We start from the raw sequence: 24,895 nt of genomic DNA, 5'->3' as shown, positions 1-24,895 counted from the left end.
GAGTCGTAGGGAAAGCGCAGGATGGCCAGCTCGATCTGCGGAGACAGAGCCCACACCTCAGGCATGGGGGCAGACATCGCACAGCTCACCCTCCTGCCCCATGGATTTCACATTCCTGCGTGCCCGTCCAGAGATTGTGGTATTTTAGGCACAAATATGTGGCATTTCCCTCATCCCACCTGGCCACATCTTGTTTAACCTCTTCCAGCAAAAGGGAAAGGTCTGAGGAGACCCAGCAGTCTCCATATTCAGTCCTTTGCTACCTTCGTGTTAAGACGTCGCTTGGGAAAGGTTAGAAGTTAAAAAACAACCTCACGTCGCAAAGGGTAACTGCGCTATAAAATGACTCTGCAAGCAGATGGATTTTCCCTAAATGCTGCGTGGGAGATGCCACCCATCCCTCCTCCTCTGAGGGGGACTTTGCTAATTGCTAAGTGTTGGGAGTATTTTTTTGTGCTTGAAATCCAACCTGCTCCAAGGCGACAGACGCGCGGCGCCGGACGCCCTCGCCTTAGCCCATGCTGCCATCTCCCGGCAGCCCACGGCCACCGCAGCAGGGTTGTCCCCACCAGGGTGCCATCCTCATCAACATGTCCCAAGAAAGCAAGGAACTGGCAAAGCATCTCCATCCTCCTTCCCCGCAACCCTGCAACAACTCCCAGAGCTGCATTCCCATTCCCACTCCAACAACTTCACAGGGAACCAGTGCCACCAGTGTCAGGGGAGCTATGGGGAGGAAAACGAATCCACGAGCAACGCTTAACCTCCCTGCCATCACTGCAAGCCCCCAGATCACCCTACCATCGTGATCCCCAGGCTCCAGATGTCAGATTTGACACTGTACCCCTTCTGGTTCAGCTCCGGATTAATTCTTTCAGGCTGTGAAGAGAGATAAAGGCAGATGAGCAACAGAGATGGCCCCAGTGCAACGCCCACACCCAGGGCTCACCGACCTCAGATGGGTTTTTCAGAGTGGCAGGCCAGGAGCACTTAGCTCATGCCACCAGCTGGGTTGTCGTGGGGCCAGATCTGGTCCCACATCCTTGCCAGTAAAGGCAGGCAGTGACATGGGTCACCAGAAGCAGATGGCACCTGCACCAGGGACTGGGGTGGTGGAGCTGACCCAGCACATCTGGCACATAGAGGGGGACAAGCCCCAGTTCTCCAGGACCGTTTTCACCCTGTGCAAGTGCTCCACAGAGTGAATCCTGAACAGGAGGAGTCCAAGGGACCCAATTCCTGGGGACTGTTTTTTCTCCAAGTGGAAAGTACTATTGTCCCCACAGGGCAAATGGCAAAAATGCAACACAGAGTAACTCCAGAGCCTTCCTCAAGGACACAGGGAGGTGATAAGGCAGCAGGAAGCTGTGCCCAGGAGACATGATCGGACCCAGGAGATCTGTCTCCCCTCTCTGCCCTTTTACAAGTAACTTCAGGGATACGTCTTCCAAAAAGAGTCCCCAGGACACATGCTGGGGGCTCAACCTTCCCCTTTCAGGATGACCTGATGCCCAGGCTCATGTTCCTCTGGCTGTCCCGCAGCAGCCTTCACATGCAGCTTCTCCCCATCTCAACTTACAGCCATGTAGGGTTTGCATCCCGCATCCATGGTTTTAGCAACCGAGTCAACGAGGTAACCGCTAATTCCAAAATCGCACATTTTCACCTGCCCCTGCGTATTGATCAACACGTTAGAGGGCTTTACATCTGCAAGAAGGAACACACACCACAGTCACTGTCATGTATGGGTGGCTGGGCCAAGCCAAACACAAGCCAAAGAGCTTCCTTATCAGCAGAGGGCACCAAAGGTGCCCATGGAAACTCCTGCAGACACTGAAAGCTCATGGGTCTTTCATATGTCCTGCAAGCATCCCTTCACCTGCAGGCTCCTCTCTTGTGATTTGGGGCAGTGGGAGGTAACCCTGCATCATATCCCGCACCACAGGGGATGGCCATGGACATCAGAGCGCTCATAGGGAACAGCAGGGCTGGGGGCATCTCCAGGGGATGTCTGCAATGGCTGGAGCTTTATTGAGTCCCAGTCAATGCCAGCAAAAGGGAAAACCCACGGGGAAAGGATGAGGAGTGGGCAGGAATGAGTGAAAAGGAGCAGGGGTTGCAGAAGGCGGGAGCAATAAACTAAGACAAGGATCAGGATTTCAGAGATGGCCTCTGATTTTAAGGATACCAAGCTCGAAGAGGCAACGTGAACAGCAGCAGGCGCGTGGGTGCTCTGCGCCTTATGGAAATCAGGCCAGTGTCTCATCTATTTATTACTGCCAGATTTATCTGCTTCCCATCACGGCCTTATCATCCTTGGTGCGTTCACACTTGCATCGCGCTCGTGAAGGCACTTATAATCACGATCAGGAAGGGAAATTAAGGCACAGGAAGAAGCTAGTGATATCCATGAGAGCGTGGAGGCGCTTTCATGCACAGCAGAAAATCTCTCCCTGTGAGGTTAATCCCAGGTGAAGTCCCCACACAGCTCAGGTAGGGCTTTCTCTTGGCCCAGGACTGGTCCTCAAAAGGGAGCAATCCTTACCCCGTCACCACCCAGAAATAAAGAGGTCTCCTCTGCAAGAAGGTCCTCTGCCTACATGTGATAAACTATTAAACAGGAGAGCTGAAACACCATCCAAAGGAGGCCAGAAACTGCTTTTGAGTCCTGCTGATTAGAACTGGGTGGTTTACAAGTTCACTAACATCTGCTGTCTAATCAGCATTCTGCAATCAAAAGCTTCAGGTATCTGAGATCCTCACCCATCTGTTACTACGCTGAAATAGGACAATTTTCTGTGGAAATCAAACAAGTAAACAGAAATCCAGAAGCTGAGCAGCATTTTCCACCTACTGTAAATGATACAGAAGGCAGAAACTCAACCCCCAGCCACACGCAGGATGTACAAAATGTGACTGCCTGCTAGAGCTGAACTCTGTGGGCATCAGATGCTCCTTTCCCTGGCAGTCACACACTCCAGAGAGGGCTTTTTCCTCCTCATGACAAATCGAAAATGACCCCTTTAAATATAAAGGTGTCAAGCAGCAACACTGCAAATTCGTTTCTTTCCAAGCGTGTTCGTGGCATCTTTGAGATGCTCTGGAGGGGAAAATGTCAGGAGAGTTTAAGGAGTGGATATGTGACTTGACCTGGGGCTATTTCAGGCACCAAACCATGCTGCCCCACCAGCTCTGGGGGCAGCTCAGAGAAGGGGATGAGGATGGTGGATCAGTGCATGAGGCATCACGCTGGCACGGGGATACCTCTCACTGCACATCAACACGGAGCCGCAGAGCCTTCACAAAGCCTGGTCCAAAGCGCACCAAGGTCAGATGGAAAAGTCTGTTTTAATTTCGCCGAGGTGTTGAAGCAGACCATGGATTTAGACCATGCATTAGAGAAGTGCAGCCCAGGGGCAAACATTTCTCTGCCAGCACAATCAGGCTGAAGCTCGCTTCAACTCCACCTCGGGGAAACGCTGGGACCAGCAAGCGGTTTTTAAAGAGCAAAGCAGCAGCCGTTTCCTCTGACTGGGTTTTGCCAGTCATGAGATGCTGGGGAATATTTCTGCTGTCAAAAGCTCATTTTATCTCAGGTATTTTGGGAGCCCTGTGCCTGGCCTTTGCGAGGTTGAGACAGTCACGGCTGTGTGCCTGGCACTTACCTCTGTGGATCACGGAGAGCTTACTGTGTAGATGTTCTAGTGCTTTGACGATCTGAAACAACAAATCACGAGTGAATCACGGCTGGCAGCACCACGAGGAGGAGGAACAGCTGTCTGGTGTCACCTGCCCCATCCTCACCACATCTCCCACCAGTCCTGCACCCCCACAGCAGCCCAAGGTGATGGTGGGTACCCAAGGATCTCCCAGGAGCACCAGGACCCTAATGAGAAGGCAAAGGAACTGCAGGGCCCTCCCCACATCTCCCGCTGTGCTGCCTCTCAGTTGCATGTACAGGTACATTTGGGGTATTTATGCCTCATAAATAACATCACCTCAGAGGAGAGGATACTGGAAACCAGCTAGAAATGTTCACATGGGCTGGCCTGTGGACCATGCTTTCCCAGTGCAAATACAGCAGGGAGATGGGGTCATGTAGGACTTGGTTTAGGAGAAACACCCTTTCCCTTCCCTTCTCGCTCTGCTAATACTCACAGAGACGGCTATTTTTCCTAAGATGTCCTCAGGAATCGTCAGGCCTTTGTCGATGACGTGTTTGTAGAACTTGTCCAGTGAGGTATCCATCAGCTCCATGCATATCCACACATCTCCCTGCAGGATAAAGCAAGCAAATATCTGCCCACTAGAACAAAGCATCCTTCCCATTCACTCGCAGAGGTCATCTCTGGCACTTGCCTTTTGCTGGCCTGTCTGCTTCTTCCCTGTCTTTGAAAAGTCATCCAACAAACCTGTACTGGGCTTTCTCTTTCCCCCCTCCCCAGCTGGAATGAAGTGCCATCCGCCACCATTTAGGGTCTATTTTCTGCTGTCTTTCCCCAAAGCAGAGTCACAGTGATTTAGGAGTCCTGAAAGTTATCAAGACTGCGGTTCCCAGCTCAGATTACTGCAAATGCTCAGCCAGGAAAAGTTCAGCTCTGCAGAGCTGTGCTTAAAACTCTTCAATAAATCTTGCTCTTCAGAGCCTTCCACATTTTTCCTCCACATGGCTCTCTCATTGCAAGCCAGGACAACGTTAACACTAATGAAACAAGCTGTGAGTTGGCTGTTCCCATCATTCAAACCCACCACCAAGCCCCATTGTATCAGCACAGGGGTCTCACACAACCCTGGCCCTGGGGCTTGGCTGCCCATGGCTCCTCCTCATGTGGGACCATATCTCTCTTCATTCGCCAAGAAGTAATTGTAGGTGACAGATCCTTAGGCTGGGATTGAGCAAACCCATATTGTACCAAATCTCTATGTCTAGATGGAGATTAAAGCCCCAGCACTTGGAAAGTGCCTAGGAATGGGAATTGAGAGCCTGGGAGAGGATCCAGTCTCCCCGGGGCAGCGCGGCAGGTCTCCAGGATGCCATACCTCTCGGAAAAGTGCCCCGTAAAAGGTGACAGTGAAGGGGCAATCTACCGTCCTCATGGAGATATCCAGATCCATCAACAACCTCTTCTGCTCCTGGCTGTTCACCGTGGCTCGGATCCGCTGGAAAACAGAAGCGTTTTACTGTTGGCTGTCAGCACCTCTGAACCACGCTGCCGCTGCAGGGAAATCGCCACAGCCATGCCCATGGTGGCCACAGCGCCTTGACATCAAGCCTCTACCCTTTTTCCACACCTCTTGGTGCTATTTATCATACCACATCATCATGGGCACATCACAACCACCGTGCATCTGTCTGTACGCACCGCAACGCTGGAAAAAATGTTGAGCATCACATTTATAAAACACACCCCTTTTCTTCGTTAAATGGCCCAAATCAAGCTTGGCACTGTTTGGCCTTGTGTAGAAAGAGGATTCCATACAGAAAGACATTGATAGCAGTAAAGGCATGCATCATAACAAACACAGAATCACAGAATCACAGAACCACAGAACGTTAGGGATTGGAAGGGACCTCCAAAGCTCATCCAGTCCAATCCCCCTGCCGGAGCAGGAACACCCAGATGAGGTTACACAGGAAGGCGTCCAGGCGGGTTTTGAATGTCTCCAGAGAAGGAGACTCCACAACCTCTCTGGGCAGAGAGGTTTTTCTAACAAAATTAGAAATGTGGCCAAATGAGAGCGCGGGGGGCGTCCACACACAACAACAGAGACAGAAAACACCTCGGACCCTCACTCTACCTTCACTGCCATGATCTGCCCGCTGGGCATGTGCCGCATCTTCTCCACCACCCCGTACGCACCTCGGCCCAGCTCAGAGATGGGCTCCAGGTCATCGGCTTTCACCTCAAAGTTCTGTGGGGAAAAAACACCAGTGCGAAGGCAAACATTGTGTTTACAAGCTATGCAAAGAGCAAAACATCCCTGAAATCTAGCACTGCTTGGCACATAATTCACCTCTGTGCATCTCCTCCATGTTCCTGAGGCTAGAAACAAATTATGGTGCTCAGGGCCTGTCAGGAGGATTAATGACCGTGCAGTAACTAGCAGGGCTCTGAAGAGGACATGCCTTGGAATGGAGTGAGCAGGGAGCACCCTGAGCAGGGAGCATCTTGAGCAGGGTGGGTGCAGGAAGGACCACTCCTTCAGTGGGATGATGGGATGGTGGGATGATGAGATTGTGGGATGATGGGATGCTGAGATGATGGGATGGTGGGATGCTGGGATGCTGGGATGATGAGATTGTGGGATGCTGGGATGCTGGGATGATGAGATTGTGGGATGATGGGATGCTGGGATGATGGGATGGTGGGACGCTGGGATGCAGGGATGATGCCACTCATACCCAGGTGCTCTCCTCAACCACCTTTGGCTGCCAGCACTTCCAGGTTCTCCAGCGTCTAAGGGCTGGGATGGAAACACCATGACAGCTTCTCCCCTAGGAACCACCTTCAGTGTGAGGTTTTTTTTCCCTTCCATCCTCCTCCTCCCACATATGAAATATTTCCAGGTTTTTTTAAGGCCTGTAAAAGCTTATTTCTCCAGACCTGTGGATGGGCCAAATACCAGCTGAGTGTGCCCCATTTTGAAACCACGGAGAATTTATTTTGTCTAGCATTCGAGAACTCTTTCTCCTGCCCTTACACAAAGGATGACTTTGTTTGGAGCCCTGCATTCTAACCTGCCCTTCTCCTTTCTGCCCCGCTATTGTGCAGCAGCTCTATATTTCGCTTATTATTATTTCTGGATGTTTAAAATACGCCTTCGCTACTAAAACCAGCCATTCTGTTTGCTGAACGCACGACCACACCAGTCAATCATCCTACAGAAAGAAGCGGGTCATAATGAACTGATTCACAGCGCATAATCCCACATCGCTTTCTGCCGGCACAGCAGAAAACCAGAAAATAAAACCCTGCAGCCTGCAATGTGCCGGGGATGCCACAGCGTGTAGGGTCCATACACTGCATTACTGTGCGCTCCGTCACAGCTACGTCGCTTGCAAAAGGAGCCCTGACTCACGTTTTGGTGCTATGGCAGAGCTTTCAGCATCCCTGAGTGCCAGACACTGCTCCTACTGCTCGATGGACCCTCTCCAAAAAAAGCACTTGGACTCTCTCAGGGCCACTCTTCAATTCAGCAGCAAAATGTAAAGGGAGAGGAGGGAAAGTGGCTTTCCCTGGGGATCGGGGTGAGCGCAGAAAGAGGAAGAACATCCTAAAAAACTTGGTTGGACTAACAGGTAACAGATCTATGGGAAACACAAGCCATGGCACGGCAGCTCCTCGGACACAGCCACATATCTGTGTCTGTAAAAAAGGCAGAGCCCTGGGTTTTACAAATGCATTTCTCTTTGCACCATCCAACGTGGGCTCTCTGCCTCCGTGCATGGAGCGATTTTGGAGGGCTTGAGCTTCTCCTCCTTCCCAGGATCACAGGGGAGCAATGATTTTCTTGGAGCGGGCGCTTGCTCTAGCAGCAGGCACCTCCTCTGCCCCATTTTGCTCCAGAGGCATCTCGCACTCCTTCCACCTCCTTTCCAACCCTGCTCCATGCCAGGGAAAATACAAAATCCAAACCAAAAGAAAAGCATCCAAAGATAGACATAAAACGCTCTTGGATTAGTATTTCACTTCATAAATTAACTCGCTGACACTGAGGCCCATCTTTTGCACCTAATAAATTTATTGCCCAGCTTTAAAGTGCTTTTACGAATGCTGCTGTGCCATTTTCTCCTATCAAAAGAGCTGTCCCTGGTTTTGGTTTTTTCCCTGCTATTTTTTCAGAACATCAGATGGACTGGTTTCCATCCTGTCAGAAGGATTTACTTCCAGGACAAGAAGATCTACCCTGAGTTAGACTCCTGATGAGACAGCCTTCAATATTAGCAGAGGGAAATATTTTGGATAAAGGCTTTAAAAATCAGCAAAGGAACCGCAGAGAGTAAAATCTGCTGTTAGCAATCCCCTTGGTTTATAGTCATTATTTCCAGGGGATTCACTGCACCTTATTGAGGCAAGGAAGGAATTTGCAAGGTGGAAAACATGAAGGTGCCATGGGATGCAAAGGGTGAGCATCTGGGGACATGTTCACCGGGGACAACCAGGAGGTGACTCTGCAGCTTTCATGGGGCCATCAGTCCCACCCAGACAGCCCTTGGTGGAGAAGCCCATTGCAAGCAAAATGGGCTACAATTTTTTTAATAGCTGGTGGTTTTTAATCTGTCCTTTTCTGGGAGACTGAAGTTAAGCAATGCCACCAGCAGCCGGCCTGGACAAGCAGCCAGCACTAGAGCAGCCAGCCCAGGATGGCCACCAGTCCCCAGAAGTCTTCTCACCATAACTTACCTCCTCGCCAATAGAGATGCAGGCTTTGGAGTCCAGATCTCTGGGTGGCCTGCAAGAGAGAAAAGGGAAAAGATGTGAAATGCTCCTTGCAAAGATCAATTTACCCTTAATAAGTAAATAAATCCCTCGGGCCATCCTCTCGCATCTTCAGGACCTCGCAGCCCTGACCAGTCTGACCACTCTCCTAGCACTGCAGGATCGACAGATACAACTAAGAACCACAAAGTCACCCCAAAAAGGGATCAATGAAGGAAGCTGTTGGACTTGGCATTTCTCACATCCAACTTCCCATGCAGGAATCCAGAGAGATTCATTGCGAAAGGCAAGGCAGGTGGCAAGCACCAAACCTCTGCCAGCCCGTGTGAAAAATGGATTAAACGGGCATAAAGGTCTAAAACCACTGTAAATGATTACCTAAGTCACACAGCACGGGTTACCAGGCTAATAAAAGTCAATCCTCAAGGAAGCCAAGCAGGCTGGAGTTGCACAAATTGCCTTAAAGACACAGGGATTTCCTTTGCAAGGCTGAGTATGTAGGGAAGGGGATGCATTTTTATGCATGTGACCAAATGCGTGTTACTCAAACTGGGTGGCAGAGGTGCCATGTTGGTTAAAATTGGGTGCCCATTCTGGTTTTTCCTTTTCCTGAGCACATCATTAAGCAGCACATGAGACATATACCATGGGCAGTGATGGGCTAAGACCCCCTGGTTGTACCTGGGACTACGAGATTAACACAAGGGCTGGTAAGTTATGATCCTCCCCAATGGTGCCTGAATTCACCCAGGCATTTTGCCCTTGTTCCTTGTGAACATTCCCGGTATACAATGATTTGAATGGAAAAGTCCTTTAAGATCATCACATCCAACCATAACCTGTCCACTACTAAACCATGGCCCTAAAACTGTCTCTAAATTATCCCTGCAAGCCCAAGCCCTGGATGCTGGCCATGACCGGCCACCAGCCCCTGGCCAGGGCAGTGCAAGGTGAAGGCTGGAAGGCTGCTGGGCTTCGTGGTTTTCTTTTCATTCTGCCTCACTGTCTGCAGACTTACGTGGAGCTTGTCTGCGGTTGCTCAAATGCTTCTTTAGGAATTTTCAGCCCAGGGTTTCTCTTCTTGCCTGTGAGAGACGAAAGAGGCAGAATTAAGGGCAGGCTTCTTGTTGTTGTTGTTTTGTTTTGATTTGCAAAACACAGCTTGTCTATATTTGTTGACCTTATTTAACATAAATACCCAGGCCAGGCTGGTGGTGTAAACTCAGGGCACAGAGTTCAAAACATAAAGTGCCTTTGTTCAAGAAGGCTTCACTTAGACCTGCAAGGTCTGGCTGCCAACTTGGTACAGAAAACACGCAAGAGCTCTGGCAAAGGCCGGCCATGTGAAAATGCAAAGGGAAAGGTGGATCCCTTAAAATGCTGTTTAGATTTTAAACCATCCCAGATACACAACCCCGGCAGCATTAAAAATCTTGTTAAAACTGAATCTGAAAGTCCAGTATCAGCTTCTGATTCTGTTTAAATGGATGCTTCACCTCTTGGTCATTACAGTTGTGCAAACCCAACAAAAAGAAAGCAGAATTAAGTTTGCAGGCTTCAAAGCCGTTTGTTTCTGCTCACACTGACCAGCCAAGCCTTTCTGAGCTGGATGGAGCTCAAGCTCTGAAGCAGTTCAAATGCAGGCTCTCCTGTAAAGGGGATCCAAGCCGGCAGACACAAGAGCCAGGCAGACTCCAGAAACACAAGAACCTTTTTATGACTGAACATATACAGCCACATTTCAGCACGGGCGTTTGAATCCACGGATTAAATAACCTGAAAACATAACTCATGTCACCAAAACCCCAAAGCAAACATCTGGCTGTGCAATAAAATCCCTGGTCCCCAAAAGCGGCACAAGCATCTAATTTAGGCGTTAAACATTTTTAACCTAACAGTTTATATCAATAACTGTCTTTTTTTTAAGCATGAGTTTTACTCTCTATTCCCAACACCCTCTTTCAAACTTCACCTATGCACATTTGAGGTTTCTTTTCCTCTCGACACAAACATCTACAGATGTCTGTGCATCCCAATGTCGCAGCACTCCTAGATCAAAGTACAGGCCCCCAGAACTGCAAATTACTTTTTTGAAGAAAATAGTCAATTCAGATTATCAGGATTTCTTTTTTTAATATTTTTTATTTCCTTGTCTGTCCCAAAAGACAGGATCGCGCTCACTTCCTGTGGCAAAGAGTCACTCCAAGATGGGACAGGCTGTGACAACCCAGCTAACACCTCGTGGGAAAAGCATTTCCTGGAAACCACTGCGCACGCTTGTGCTGTTATCAGAAATCTACAGAGCTGCAAATTCACAAAATTATTTTTAAAAGCCAATTCTCTGCTCCAAGGAGCTTCCAGTCTAGCACAGAAAAGGCAAAAAAAAAAGCAGCAAGGTGGCTCAGAAGCACGAAAAATAGCTCTCACTTGTCCCAAGAGGTAAAAGCTGGTGTGTAAGGAAGCAAAAATCATTGTAAATACAAGTGGAGGGATTTCTACAGTTAGCAGAGCTGTTGTTTGACCTCGTTCCTCCTCGTTTTCTTAGCTGTACTACCAAGGTCTCCAGAAGGCACAACTGAGAAGCAAGCCTTGCTGTGCGGGATGCTCCAGATACCATTTCTTGCCTGAGCTGCGCCAAGCGCACATCGGCTCCAAGACGATGCTAAATGGGTAACGGTGTTCTTGATGTTGTCATGCTTTAGCTAAAAAAGGAAACTCAAAAACACAGGTCTTGCAGCGCAGGCAAACAAAAACCCTGTTTCTCTGGCAATTTCTAAATGTGCCAAGACAGTGACCTCTCTGCCTCCAAAAACCTGCCTGCATCCTCGCGCAGTTCAAGCAAACAAGACAGCCGCAGGCACAAGAAAAGCGGTATTTTCAGCCTTATTTTGCACGTGGGAATCAAGACACAGAAATTTGCCAACCTGTCCATGGAGGCAGGAGCTGCCTCTATAGCTCTGGAGCTCAACTCTTCCTATGAACGCTCCCCAGCCATCTCTTGGTGCACTTCTACACACGAAGCATCCTTACACGCTGCTGCAAGGACATTCACACAACAACCAGACTCAACAAAGGACGAATTTGCTCTGCTCTTTCCTTTTTAATTTATCTTTTTCCTTTGAGGCTCTGCTTGCACAATCCCATGTGCTCTACCTGAACCTCAGGAACTTGCTCTGGGGCAGCTCTGGGAGGGTGAAAATGGACCTACTGGAAACCAATCTCATCTGAACATCAACCAGAACAGGTTGGGCAGCATTTCATCTTATCACGGCTCACAAGTGGTGTCAGCAGAAGAACCAGGTAGCAAAATGCCAAACCCAAATAAATATTAAAAGCTGTCCGCCTTCTGGGTGAAATAAAATCTGCACTTTGGGGAGTTTATTTTCCTTGTCTCTCCTTCACAGAATACAATATTTTGAAGCTTTGCCATTTTTTTGAAGCGCAATCTGTTCGCGCATTCGAGTTGCCAAGACGCAGCCACAGTTTTAAACGCTCTTCGGGGTTTTCTTTTCAAGAAAGAAGCAAGCAACAATGGTAGCGAGAATAAAAGATGGATTTCATGACGGCACCAGGAAAAAGGATTGCAAATGGGAATTGCCATGGCCATTAAATCATGGTGTGGAGGGGGAAAGTGGTTACCTCCGCACCCGAGCTCTGCAGCTTCTCCGAAAAACAAGGGTCCAGGTCACAAATGCTTGAAGGATTTTCTCCCCAAAGGCATGCACTGATGTTTAGAAGGCTTTTGATTAAGGAAAAGAAAATAAATTGGAAGTCCCAAGATCAGCTCTCTTCAATAACAACTGCCAAGCAAGTATCTCGCTGTCAAAATAAAATCTCCCAGTTTACCATGGCAGACGTCGGCTTTGAAAGACGACACTGTATTAAATTGCACTTTGCAGAGTCTGTATGGCAGCTTAAAGTGTGGAGGCAGCTTAATAACACACAAAATTGGTTGTTACCTGTTCCATCCACCAGAAAACCGGTATTTTCCATAGTGTTTTTATGAACCATTGTTATTTTTAGCTTTGTTTCCTGAAGAAAATCACTGTGTGTGTGTGTGTGTGTTTGACAGTCTCTGTCCCCTGTGGCACGTTTAAAGCCACTGGTCAAGCTCAGCCGTATCTGACAGAGAAATTGAGCTTCTGCAGACTGCAAATCTGATAATAACAGGTGACTAAATAAAGTCCCCAGCGCAGAGGCAGGCTGAAGCACAAACGCAACCCATGGCAGACACCAAACATCCAAGTTCAAGCTGTGCAGAAGCCCCGGGTGTCTCAAAATAACAGCACGAGGCCCCATCACAGAATCATTTCAGTTAGAAAAGACCTTTAAGATCATCGAGTCCAACCAGAAACCTGTCGCTGCCCAGACCATCACTAAACCACATCCCTAAGTGCCACATCTACACATCTTATAAACAGCTCCCGGGATGGTGACGCCACCACTTCCCTGGGCAGCCCACTCCAGTGCACTCCAGTGCTTTCCAGCTTTCCAACAACCTTAGCACGAGGCCCCATCACAGAATCATTTCAGTTAGAAAAGACCTTTAAGATCATCGAGTCCAACCAGAAACCTGTCGCTGCCCAGACCATCACTAAACCACATCCCTAAGTGCCACATCTACACATCTTATAAACAGCTCCCGGGATGGTGACGCCACCACTTCCCTGGGCAGCCCACTTCAGTGCTGAACAACCTTTCCAGTGAAGACAGTTTTCCTAATATCCAATGTAAATCTCTTTTTGGAGCAACTTGAGGCTGTTTCTTCTCATTCCATCACTTGTTATTTGGGAGAAGAGACCGACCCTTCCCTCGCTAACCCCTCCTTTCAGGAGCTGCAGAGGGGATAAGGTCTCCCCTCAGCTTCCTCTTCTCCAGTTGAACCCCCCAGCTCCCTCAGCCGCTCCCCATCATTCGGGTGCTCCACACCTCTCCCCAGCTCCATTGCCCTTCTCTGGCCACACTCCAGCCCCTCAATGTCCTTCTGGGAGTGAGGGGCCCAAAACTGACCCCAGGATTCGAGATGCGGCCTCACCAGTGCTGAGTCCAGGCAGATGATCACTGTCCTAGTCCCACTGGCCACACCATTGCTGATACAAGTCAGGATGCTGTTGGCCTTCTTGGCCACCTGGGCACACTGACAGTTCATATTCAACCAGGCATCAACCACCATCCCCAAGACCTTTTCCACTAGGCAGCTTTCCACTGTTCCCCAAACGTGTAGCGCTGCATGGGGTTGCTGGGACCCAAGTGCAGGAGTCGGAATTTGGCCTTGTTGAACCTCATACAGTTGGCCAGGGTCACAGAGTCAGAGTCCATTCCAGAGGCTGAGTTTTGGGGGTTGGTTGTTTGCAGAGCTAGGTAGTGCTGATGCAGTTGTTTCTAGAGCAGATGTAAATCCTATAGTTGCTGGTTTTGGTAGGGACGTGGTTTGAGATCATGTTCTAGGTAATTTGCTGGTTCTAGATAATGTTCTAGATCACTTGTTGGTTCTAGATCTGGTTCTAGATCAGTCGCTGGTTCCAGATCGTGCCAGCCAGAGCCTGAGCATCAGTGCAGGGGTTCACTGCAGCTCCTTGGGATTTGCAGTAAAATATCCCCAAGGAGCCATCATACAAAGGATAAAGTGTGAACATGGCTCCTTCTGCAGCAGGTTCACAGTCCTGGTTGAGCAACAGATGGGACTGTACATCTACTCCCTAGCACCCAAAAAGTCATGAGTTTTCTGTGTAAACAACCGCTGGCAGCTTTCTGATCTCTGAGCCTTCAAGCTAAAGCTCATTTGAGAGTTTTTCCTGCAATTTTCCACACAGAGACTTCCAAAAGCACTTGATTCAAAAGCCAGGTTTTAAGAATAATTGAGGGGAAAAAAACAGACTGGTTTGGAGAAAAGCTGAGAGATATCTCCAGAATCAAGTTCTGATTCAGCAAAGCATCTGGAGTATCTGATAACATGAAACACAAGCTTGAATCTGTTTTCTTATAGCAAAGCAATTACCCAGAGTAAATATTGAAGTGACTGATGCTAGAGAAGGTGACACCTTTAAAAAAGCAATGGAAGCCAATGCTAAGAACCAAATGAAGTCTGAAAGCAAAACTGCAATAGAAAAATGAAGAACTGACTTAATGAAAACACATTAAATACTTCCCTGAGAAGGTCTTAAACACAATTCCTGAGGGAGGGGAGGAAAATTCAACTTCCAATGGGCTTGTTAAGCTCTTCCCACCAGCACCGACCGGGCGTACAGGGAGATTAATGTTGCTCGCCCCTTTCAATTAGGGCAGCGTTAAATATCAATATTGAAAAAGGAAACTTCAAAGTTTCATGGCAAAAGGGTAGGAAGCATAACAGAGACTACTAAAGAAAGGGAAGACAGAGGAATTCACTGCCCACATACTCTGTAAGAGAAAATCAACTTCGGAAGGAAAATCCCATTCCCCAGCCTCCAGGCTTTTCATTGCAGTCAAAAACTTTTCATGATATAATCCAAAGTAAATGGTTCCTCACCACAAAAAGCTCCCGTTCCCTTCAAAGGATGTTAACCAGTTCTGTCTTCACCACAATTTATTATTAAAGCTGTGTTCAATCGCCATTTAACAACACTTGCTTTCAAATGACACTCTTTAGCATATAATTTGCTGGTACAATTTCACAGGCGGGAAATGCCTCCTTCTCCCACTTTTTGTAGAGATAAAAGTGGCTCATTTACTATTCCTGGCTTTCCTAAGGATTCCTCGTCTGATTTCTTGAAAGGTTTTGAAAGCCAAATGATCTGCTTTTCAAATATCAGCTGTACTCAACTGTGTAAGCAAAACCCCCATCCCTAAAACGAGGGCAAAACGGCAATTCTTGGTGTGTTTCCACGGAAAAAGAGTGACTCAGCACCTCGTGGGCTCTGCAGGATCGAGCCCTGGGCCACAACCAACGTCTCCGACTTTGCAGAGGGAAAGGACAGCACTGTGCCCACGTGGCCAGAAAAGCCAACGGCATCTTGGCCTGTATTAAAAACAGTGTGACCAGCAGGTCCAGGGAGGTGATCATCCCCCTGTACTTGGCACTGGTGAGGCCGCACCTCGAGTGCTGTGTTCAGTTCTGGGCCCCTCACTAGAAGAAGGATGTTGAGATTCTGGAGCATGTTCAGAGAAGAGCCACAAGGATGGGGAGGGCTCTGGAGAACAAGCCTGATGAGGAGCGGCTGAGGGAACTGGGCTTGTTTAGCCTGGAGAAGAGAAGGCTGAGGGGAGACCTCAGCACCACCTACAACTGCCTCAAGGGAGGTTGTAGAGAGGTGGGTGCTGGTCTCTTCTCCCAGGTGATGGGGGATAGAACAAGGGGAAACGGCACCAAGCTGTGCCAAGGGAGGTTCAGGTTAGAGATAAGGAGGAAGTTCTTTACTGAGAGGGTCGTCAGAAGCTGGAACAGGCTGCCCAGGGAGGTGGTGGAGTCACCATCCCTGGATGTGTTTAAAGAGCGGGTAGACGAGGTACTTAGGGATATGGTTTAGGGGGTAGACAGGAGCGGTTGGACGTGATGATCTCAGAGGGCTTTTCCAACCGAGCCATTCTGTGATTCTGTGTGTGTGTGACCCATGGCCATGGCTTAGGTGCAAAACCCCAAACTGAGGTGGTTCTTGCAAAACCAAGAAATTAACTCTTTTTTTGGTCCCAGATGCCCTGGAAAATGCCCAGCAGGAGACAACTCTTCATGCAACTACCTGATCTTCAATCAAGTCTTGGTCTTCAGCCAAGAGGTTGAAGAGGTCTTACCCACAGCCCAGTTCCAGCTAGAAATTGCAGCAAGCAATGGTAGATTTGATGCTGTCAAAAAGTTCAAGCCCTTCAGATGGAAATACCTAAACCCCTGAGAATTTTGCTGATGAACATGTCTGGATCCAGGCACACAGACACCAAGATATCTTAAAGCTCCTCATGACACCCAGGGGAGAGCAAGGTCACCTGGAGCAACTGCTGCTGTAGGAGAGGTCACAACCTCACATTTACCTGCAGTCTCACAGAGAATGATCAAAGAGGGTGAAAAAAATACATTTTAAACAAGTATTAAAGATCATCCTAGAGCTTTATTAATTATGCTTGCAAATTATTAAAGGTTGAGGCACATGTAATGGTTAGAGCTGATACAAACCCGTGTTGGCACACATGAGGGCTGGTGATGGATTTGCCCATCTCCTTTGGTCCTCAGCCATCTGCCCTAGCAACAGCTCATCACCGCTCATCATTTCCCAAGAGGAAAAGTCTTTAATTCTTTAATTGGTCTCTCCAGCAAGGAATCCCATGAGTGGGGATGCCCCAGCCAAGCTCAAGAGAAGCGGGAAGACCGGGTGCATTCCTGGCATCCCTGCAGTCAAACACTCACTGCCTCTACACCAAACAACAGTCACTGAGCAAAGCCGTCTGAGATTCCCTGCCAAATCGCTGCAAAATACGCGCAGAGAACAAAGTATATTTTAAATGAGTGGGTCTGAGGGAGGAGCCACGCTGCCAGGGCTGTGCCTGGACTTGTTTTTACAAGCTGGCTCCGCTCCAGCTGAAATGGAAATCAAGTCCTCAGACAAAAAGAAGAGACAGAAATGGGTGTAAATTCATGAACTAGCCACTTCTGGCGGTTTTAGTCCAAATGTATCTTCCTGGGTGGTTACTTCCCAGAGGCAGGTCCACTAATTGCTCCTCCATCACTGCCACGAGCAACTGGATCGGTTGGAGGCAAATGCAGACGCTCCAACAAAGAACACGACACGTCCTCTGCGCAGGACAGGGACGGTTCCTGCACGTCCTTTATCTGTGTCTTCTCTCGCGGTTGTTTGCAGTAACTCCTTGGAAACGGCAAACTTGAAATCTGTTTCCTTAACAACTCCTTTCAGTGCTGCTCAGAGAATGGAGCTGAGGGCTGAGACATCTCCCAGCTCCGAGCTTTTTTCCTCCCATTTCGGTGTCGCAGAGCTGCTGGCTCCTTTGGTGGCCGTTGGCACATCCAGGTCTGAGCACACCGTCACTGCTGCCAGCCCCTCCACTGCACCCCACGTCCATGCTGCAACTCACACCTTCATGTCTCAAGAACTGAAGCATCATTTATTTATTTTCCCCCAGGAACTGCATTTCAGGACAGGATGCAGGAAAGGCAAGAGCACTTCTATGACCTTGACCATGATGGATTTTGCCAGCAAATACTAGAATTAGGATATGCCTGAAACACTGCACCAGGCGCAGAGATATCACAAGACAGCCCTCATTGCCTCTGAAGTCCTAGTCCTGCACTCCTCCTCTTGGATGCTTTTCTCCAAAAAAGAAATAAATAAGTAAATCTCATTTTATACCGAACCTGGAAATGCCAGCAGGCCAAACAGAGTGCTTGAGTCACTTCTCCTTGCACTCTCCCTCTGCCTCCCCTTTCTGGCTCTGACTGACAGCTAAGACACATTGCACCAAGCTCCCAAAGACACCTCCCAGAGACTCAACCAGCCAAAACACTGCCCCAAGTGCAACCAAATTTGCTTTGGCAAAGAGGAGGTGACCTCAGAGCCACAGCCCAGAGGCAAATACTTTCTCTTCTCAAATTCAGCCTGAGCAATGAAAATTCGCAGAAAAACCCTGCATCTCCATCTGGAAACCTGTACAGCAGGAAACCATGGACTGTTCACACAACACATGAGCAGATGATGCTGCGTTCATATTCCATTTTAATTCCCAAGGCTCCTGAAGATAAGAAGAACATGGTATGACATGGCCAGAGCACAGCTCACCCAGTGACCACGTGCTGGAAGATCCCAAAGTACTCGCCGATACCGTTAGCACCCACATTACAACGCTGAAAATGCAATTTGCTGTCATGCCCCATCAGCACCCAGCCGGGCCAGTCACAGCCCCGGGGTTTCTTTGTCGCAGGGCTCAGCTTGCTTTGCTGACTCAACCCTGCAACCTGTAATAAACCCAGCACAGGAGAGGCCCCGAAACCAAAATAGCAGAGCTTTTGCAAGGAGCGGTGGAGGTGCAGCGAGCGAACCGCACGGCAGAGGTTGTGCAACATCTGCTCGGATCGCGCCAGGGTTATTTGCGACTCCGGGCCTGTCTCTGCTGCAAGAGCGAGGTGCGCTGGCAACTGGCTGACGTAGGTCAGCACAAACACAACGGAGACAAAGATCTTCAGCTGCGCTGCAAGGGAAAATGGCAAGGTCAGTCCTTAGTGCCTGCCTCAAGATCGGCCTCCAACAGGAGCCAGTTGGGTGGCGAAGCTCTGAAAAGCACAAGGAGAAAATGCGGGGAGAAGGCGAAGCAGAAAGCTTTGCAAGAAAGGCTCCGGCAGCCTAATCTCTGGATCCCGCAGTGCAGAAACATACAGAAATGTCACCAAACTGTGCAAATATCAGAGCCTATTTGCCCGCCTTTCAGTAAGCTCTGTATTTCAGTAATTCAATTCTGAAGGTAATTTCCTGATTCAGGCTAATCTCTCTTACTCTGCCCATTTTCTTCTTCACACATCCTGCGAAAGGGCTGCGGGCCGCTGTGTTTATTCGTGACAATACAGAAACCAGAGGGATGTGATTTCTTCTTATCTATCTGTACATTTTGGTTATGCGAGGCTGTTTGTCACTCTGATAAGAGCGCATCTCTAAATTTTAGAAGAGTTAAGACCTTTGGAGTGTGAAGCGGAAGAGACACTTCTGATAAGAGATTAGACGTGAGATCCTGTGCTAAGCCATGCACTGAACTGCTGGGGCTGGGGGGACTCTGAGGAGGGGGAAGGGAGTTGATACAGCTTGTGGCCAACTCTGTACTCTCCTGTAATCCCCCATGAAACAAAAGTGGGCCCCTCTGCAGCTCTAAAGCATAGCCGCTTGCAGGGAGCACTGGGGGATCTTCCATCACATCATGGAGCAACCTTCCAGAAGGTTTGGTGGGACACCAACACCCAACGCCAGTTTGGAGATGAAGACTGGCCATCTGATGGAGGGTTTAATACAACATGGGGAGAGGGTATGGGGGTTTAGGATGATCCTTCACGCCCCACAGAAGTTGCTGACATCTCGCTGAGCTGTTTCATGGGCTCCAACACCAGCTTGGACTTTCCACTGCTGGGACCCTGGACTTCACTTCCCAACTGCTCCAAATTTCCCCGCACCCCACTCCAGTGTTTGCTTGCAGGAATACCACCATGAGAGGAAACAGCACCCATGTGGATGCTCACAGACCAACAAAGAGTGGCCACATGCTCCCTTCTGCTGCTAAGAGCTCAGAGGCATCAGGGAGGTGACAACAGCTTGTCCAGATAATGTCCTTTCCAGTCCCAGACACAGCATCACTCCCAGTCTAGGCAAGGGAGCTGCAGGCAACACATGGGGCCACCCACCATGTTCCTATTGAGCTGATGCCAGGACCATGTTGGTATCTGCAGACATGACAAGGCAAGACAGAGTCCTCCCTGACACCCTGCACTGCCGAGGCAGCCTCTAGGTTAGCCAGTTTTTCTTCAGACAACAGACGCAATGCAAAACAGCCTGAAATCCGTCGTACTTCAGGTGCTAATGTAAGTGGGAGATGGTAGATACAAGAGTTTTGCCTGCCTATGGCTTTCAGCATAGGGCACAAAAGATTTTGACATTAAAAACCCTGTTACAACACTTTGGCTGAACTCAGCTGGCGTGTCATCCAGCTGCTCCAGCTTCGATGGCCTGGGGGAAAGGGCACGGCTCCTCCCAAAATGCAGCACCTCTGTGCAAACAGTGGCACCATCACCATCCAGACACGGAGATACTGGGAGCATCTGCAATTCCACCCAGGCTGGGGCTGACCCTAAGCACCAGCCCTGCTCCTGCACAGCTCTCCAGGGAGCAGCACCTTCCTCCTCGGTGCTGGGATCGCCCAGGTGGGTGCACAGTGGAGATGTGAGATGCTCCATCAGGGACAGGCACTCATGTGCATGCTGCAGTTTCAGCTCTAATGACCCAATCCTTGGCCGCGGGCAAGTTAATCAGAGAATCAGAGAGTACCTGGAGTTGGAAGGGACCCATAAGGACGTCATCGAATCCAACTCCCAAAGTTGCACAAGGCTTGTTTGTGTGCGTGTCCCCTCTCTGCTAGCACACAGGTGTGCTGCAGCAATGAATTAACACAAAAACACCTCTGCTGCTTTGGGCTCTGACTCACATCCACCAAAGCAAAGGAATCGCAGGGATGAGGATGCTGGCAGCCACCAAAGGATGCTGCCCACATTGCAGCGGGGGCACAAGGCAGCACAGGCTCACACCACCGTCCTGTTCCCCTTGGTACCTGAGCATTAGCCCAAACCCATGGAGCTGGTTCATCACTCCCAGAGGAAAACCCCTTCCACTCCTCTCCTCCCATCACGCCATCTCAAACGCCCTCAAATCCTCTAAATCACTTGTGGCTGCCCAATGTGAGGATGTGAGTCAAAAGCCCAGGGAAATCTCATTGCGGATCAAGCAATGCCAAAAAGGACTTTGTTTTCTGCTCCTCGTGGTCGCTGGAGCAGGTCTCATCCCTCGTGGGGCTCCTGCACCTCCAGCATTCGGGCGGCTGCGTCCCCCCATTGCTCTGGGAAAGATGTGATGGTGGCAAAGACCCCACGGAGCAAGAGAGGCCATCGGGAGCCTCATGGCCTCTTCCCTTGTCCCCATTATCATGAGAAAACCCCATAGTGGAGCTCCAGGGCAATCACTCCCTCCAGTCACCAGGATGCCATAAATCAAGCCCGTATTTTCCCTCTGCCAAGGTCTGCTGGCTTCGCTGCCTCCCCATCCCAGAGCCTGTTTTCATTGCTCCTTATCTCAAATTAGGAAATCCACAGGAATTGCAGGCCGGGGAAACTGTTTGTCAAGAGCCTCCAGCCCTCGTGGTTGGGGGTTTTATTTGCCTTTATGAGGGACTTTTGGTTTAGTTGCTGCTTTGTTTTCCAACCCTCGGCTGTCTGCTTGCTGTGGGAGTTTGCTGGAATCGAAACGGGAGAAAAGCTCTTGGAATCCACCCGGGGAACAAAAGGGCTTTTGTGCGGGAGGATTTGGAGGACGCGGCTGCTTTCATTGCCGCCACCTTCGTTTCTATTTTCTCCCTGCCAAAGAGCACCTGCCAGCGGCGCCGGAGGGAGGAGGTGGGCTGCTGCCCGTGCATGGGGGGATGCAGGCAGGAAGACGGATGCAGGCAGCGGAAGTAGAGAGCAGAAGGCAGGAAAGTGGAGAGCTTCCCAAAAACCTCCATGCACGGTGGTGCCTTTCGGCCAAGCTTCAGCCCCGTGGATGAGGGACTGAAGCTCCCACGGCCAAGGTGTGAGTGGGGATGCTGCGGGCTTGCTTGCATTTTTTCACTTCCCCTTATCCACCGAGATTTCACCTCAAAACACTGCAAGGAGCAACCACATGCAGCTATGGAGCTCTGACCAGCTTCCCACATGAGTATCTCTCCAGCAGCAGCAAGTCTCCTATATTCAGCATAAAAGCAGGTGCTTGGTCTGCCTGAGCCATGGTAGGAGCAGGATTTGCCTTAAACCCACCAGCCCCAGCCCAGCTACAAACACTCCTACACTTCCCAAATCCACTGCTCCCTGGAAAACTCGACAGAGTGAAGGAGCATCCACCTCCTTTCCTCACTTCTCTGCAGAGCCTCAAAAAAAATCAACATTTTTAGGTCTGGCTGCAAGGAGGAGATAAGGACGCCCTCCCCACCAGACAGGCTTTTTGCTCCAGGTCTCCCTCCACTTTCAATTTTGCTTTTCAGGTTTTATAAATCATAAAATCATTAAGGTTGGGAAAGACCTTCAAGACCATCAAGTTCAACCATCAACACCACTATGCCCACTAAACCATGTCCTCAAGTGCCACATCTATGTGCAGCTGGAGATTGCTCCCAGCGGGTCCTGCAAGGTGATTTTAAAGAAGCATCGCTGATGGATTTTCTCCTGAATAAAAGAGATTGGTTTCTGCCTCTCCCCCCAACGCCGAGGGGCGATGAGTCCTTGCACCCAGCAGAGCAGGCGAGGGGCAGCCGTTTTGACACCGCGCTTCCCGAGCCGGGGCCTCTCGGCGCTGCTGTCAGATGTGCTGCCAGCCGGGGGAAATGCAAATCGCTTTGGAAAACGAAGGTGACATTTCCACCCGCTCGCTGATTTCTGCCGCGCTGCAGACTGAAAAGCTCGATTCAGGCTCACAGCTCCAGCCATGAAGGTCCTTATGTCTCAATGGTGCTTACATTTAAGCACGTGCTCACCGTGAGTACATGTTCCTGTCAAGGCTGTTTTAAGTGCCTGGCTGCAGCAAGCGATGTCCTCCAGGTGCCCTGCTGCAGGTTTCAGCCCAGTTCTCAGCCATACCCATCAAAAGGGATAACCTGCACTGACAGACATCCCTCTGCAAGCAGTGGCATCCCCTCATCATCACCCTCTTGTGCCTGAGATGCTACCCCATGGCATCCGCTGGCAAAGCTGCATGGCCAAGCACCAAGGTTTGTTCAGCCAAAATGAGCCGGGAGGCTTAAATATAGGAAAAGCAGCCAAAAGTTATCTGTCCTTCAGCCCTGAACCGCTGTCCCCATCTATTAGTGCAGGCCCATTTGTCTGCAGAGACCCCTCTACTCACTGGATCGCACCTTGCTGTGGGATACCTGTCTTGGTGTCATCACCCTCGCAGCAGGACAGAAGGAAATCGAATCAACACCACCAAGCAATCTGAGGTATCGCTTTATTTCTGTTACCCGGTGCTCCAGGCAGCCGCAGGAGTCTCATTTTACCAAGCAGGGATTTTATTTGTTCAGCATATTGTAAATGCTGGACATTTAAACTCCGCCACTCTCAAGTCATCTTCAATTGCTGATGTGCTGCATATAAAATCTGGGTTTCTAATTTTCTGCTTATGAGTAAAGCCACCTTAGGACAAAAAGGGCAATTTCTGTTCCCCAGAGAGAAAGCTGCCCATTGATTTTGTCATTCTGCAAGTTACAGGGTATCAATAACTTTTATGGCCAAATGAAAATATCCACAGAAACAGAGGAATGAGCCGCAAGCCATTTCTTTAGCAAATATCCTCACCGTCTGCAGAGGGTCCCTGATGAACAGGAGGGCTATGTTAATCCACGTGGTCTAACATCCACTGAGCTCCTCAGGGAAAAACAGAACCTCTGGGTCGAGAAGATTTAATAAACAGTGCCAAAGTTGTACCAGACACCTCTAGACTGAAATACTTCAGATCCCAAGTTGGGCTGCTCTCCTTGGCAGCTGAGAACTGTTTGTTTCCACTCAAAGTGTTGAACCGAAGATAATTTTAGGGCCACTTTCCTCTTCTGCGGTGCAAATAACACTCGGAAGAATTTCAAATCAACACCTAATTTTCTACCCAGTGATGTGCTGCTCAGGCGCCGTCCTTCCCTCATGGCTCAGGCCAAACAGAGCTTGATTAGAAACCTGGTGGCAATCTCCACTGAGGTTTGCCTGCCTTAGCCCAGCACCGTGGTGCCTGCAGCACTGGCAAGGAAGGAGCGGATCTGCTTCCTCCCTTCCCATTTTGTCATGGGCTCAGCCAAATATTGTGATTTAAGTTTTCAACACAGCCACGACTTTGGCCAATCTGCCTCTGTGCTGCCCTGTTTGACAGCTCTCTTTTGCTGTTCTTTTTTTGGACTCAAGAGCTTATTGGCTTATTTTTGTACCAAAATTACTAAAGACGGTATTTGACAGCTCTGGGAGGAACTAACTCATGCTCCCTCTGCTGGCAATGCCTCCCAGCAAACGTGTAGGTCCTACTTTAAAAACACACAGGAACCCTATTTGGTGTGAAGCCAAGGGCAACCTCAGGAAAGCCAAACCCAGGTCCCCTCAGAGCCCCTGACCCATCCAGGTCTGGACCCACTGCAACTTCGGGCACTACCCCAACACTGGAGCAGGACAGGAGGCTCCAGGAGAGCAACTGCACCCATTTGCACCCTGAGCAATCGCAGCAGCTGCTCCACAAAACCACCACCAGCAGAGATGGGTGAGCTCACCAGCCAGAGCTGCTCCATCACCGCTACAGCAGTAGCAGCTCTGTCCCACCACAAACACCAAGTCCTGCTCATGCAACCCCTCCAGCGATGTTTCTTTGCATGGCCAAGAAGTCTCAGAAGCTCAAAGTCATGCATAACGTTTGCAGGATGCAGCACAGCAATCCAGGCCTCCAGGAAAGCTCTTCCAAATTCAAACAGATTTTAGCCAGAGGTTATAGAGCGTGAACTTCCCGCTCTTCTTCCAGACACCTGCTAAGTGCATACACTTGCTTGCATGTCATACAATAAATAAAGTAAAGCAATTACTATGTAAAGAACGAAAGTCTTTCCCCAGTTTTTGGGATTTTTAACTTCAATTTGGAAAACACATTGAAGAAATTGGGCAGAAGACAGCAAGTCCTGTCCTTTCTTCCCCCAATACAGTGTCCGTGACACAACTGGGCAGATTTATTTGA

At 49.4% G+C, this 24,895-nt stretch overlaps 1 protein-coding gene across 1 annotated transcript in view; it reads right to left on the bottom strand.

Annotated features, from left to right (window-relative positions):
* The window catches only part of MAP2K6 (mitogen-activated protein kinase kinase 6), a gene marked incomplete at its 5' end in the record, with an annotated part of 26,207 nt that extends 7,599 nt beyond the window's left edge, over nucleotides 1-18,608 (bottom strand). Inside the window, 10 exon segments of the mRNA XM_010180937.1 lie at nucleotides 1-35; nucleotides 802-879; nucleotides 1,580-1,707; nucleotides 3,666-3,717; nucleotides 4,159-4,275; nucleotides 5,041-5,160; nucleotides 5,800-5,913; nucleotides 8,406-8,454; nucleotides 9,460-9,526; nucleotides 18,465-18,608. The exon segment at nucleotides 1-35 is cut by the window's left edge and continues 1 nt beyond it. Of these exon segments, the coding sequence (XP_010179239.1) occupies nucleotides 1-35; nucleotides 802-879; nucleotides 1,580-1,707; nucleotides 3,666-3,717; nucleotides 4,159-4,275; nucleotides 5,041-5,160; nucleotides 5,800-5,913; nucleotides 8,406-8,454; nucleotides 9,460-9,526; nucleotides 18,465-18,608 (904 nt within the window).
* Nucleotides 18,609-24,895: the final 6,287 nt, after the last annotated feature.

This window comes from Mesitornis unicolor, unplaced genomic scaffold (assembly GCF_000695765.1).
Source record: "Mesitornis unicolor isolate BGI_N332 unplaced genomic scaffold, ASM69576v1 scaffold14983, whole genome shotgun sequence".
Lineage (NCBI taxonomy): Eukaryota > Metazoa > Chordata > Aves > Mesitornithiformes > Mesitornithidae > Mesitornis > Mesitornis unicolor.
The sequence above is the reverse complement of the archived record's forward strand: the minus strand, read 5'-3'. Positions and strand labels throughout refer to the sequence as shown.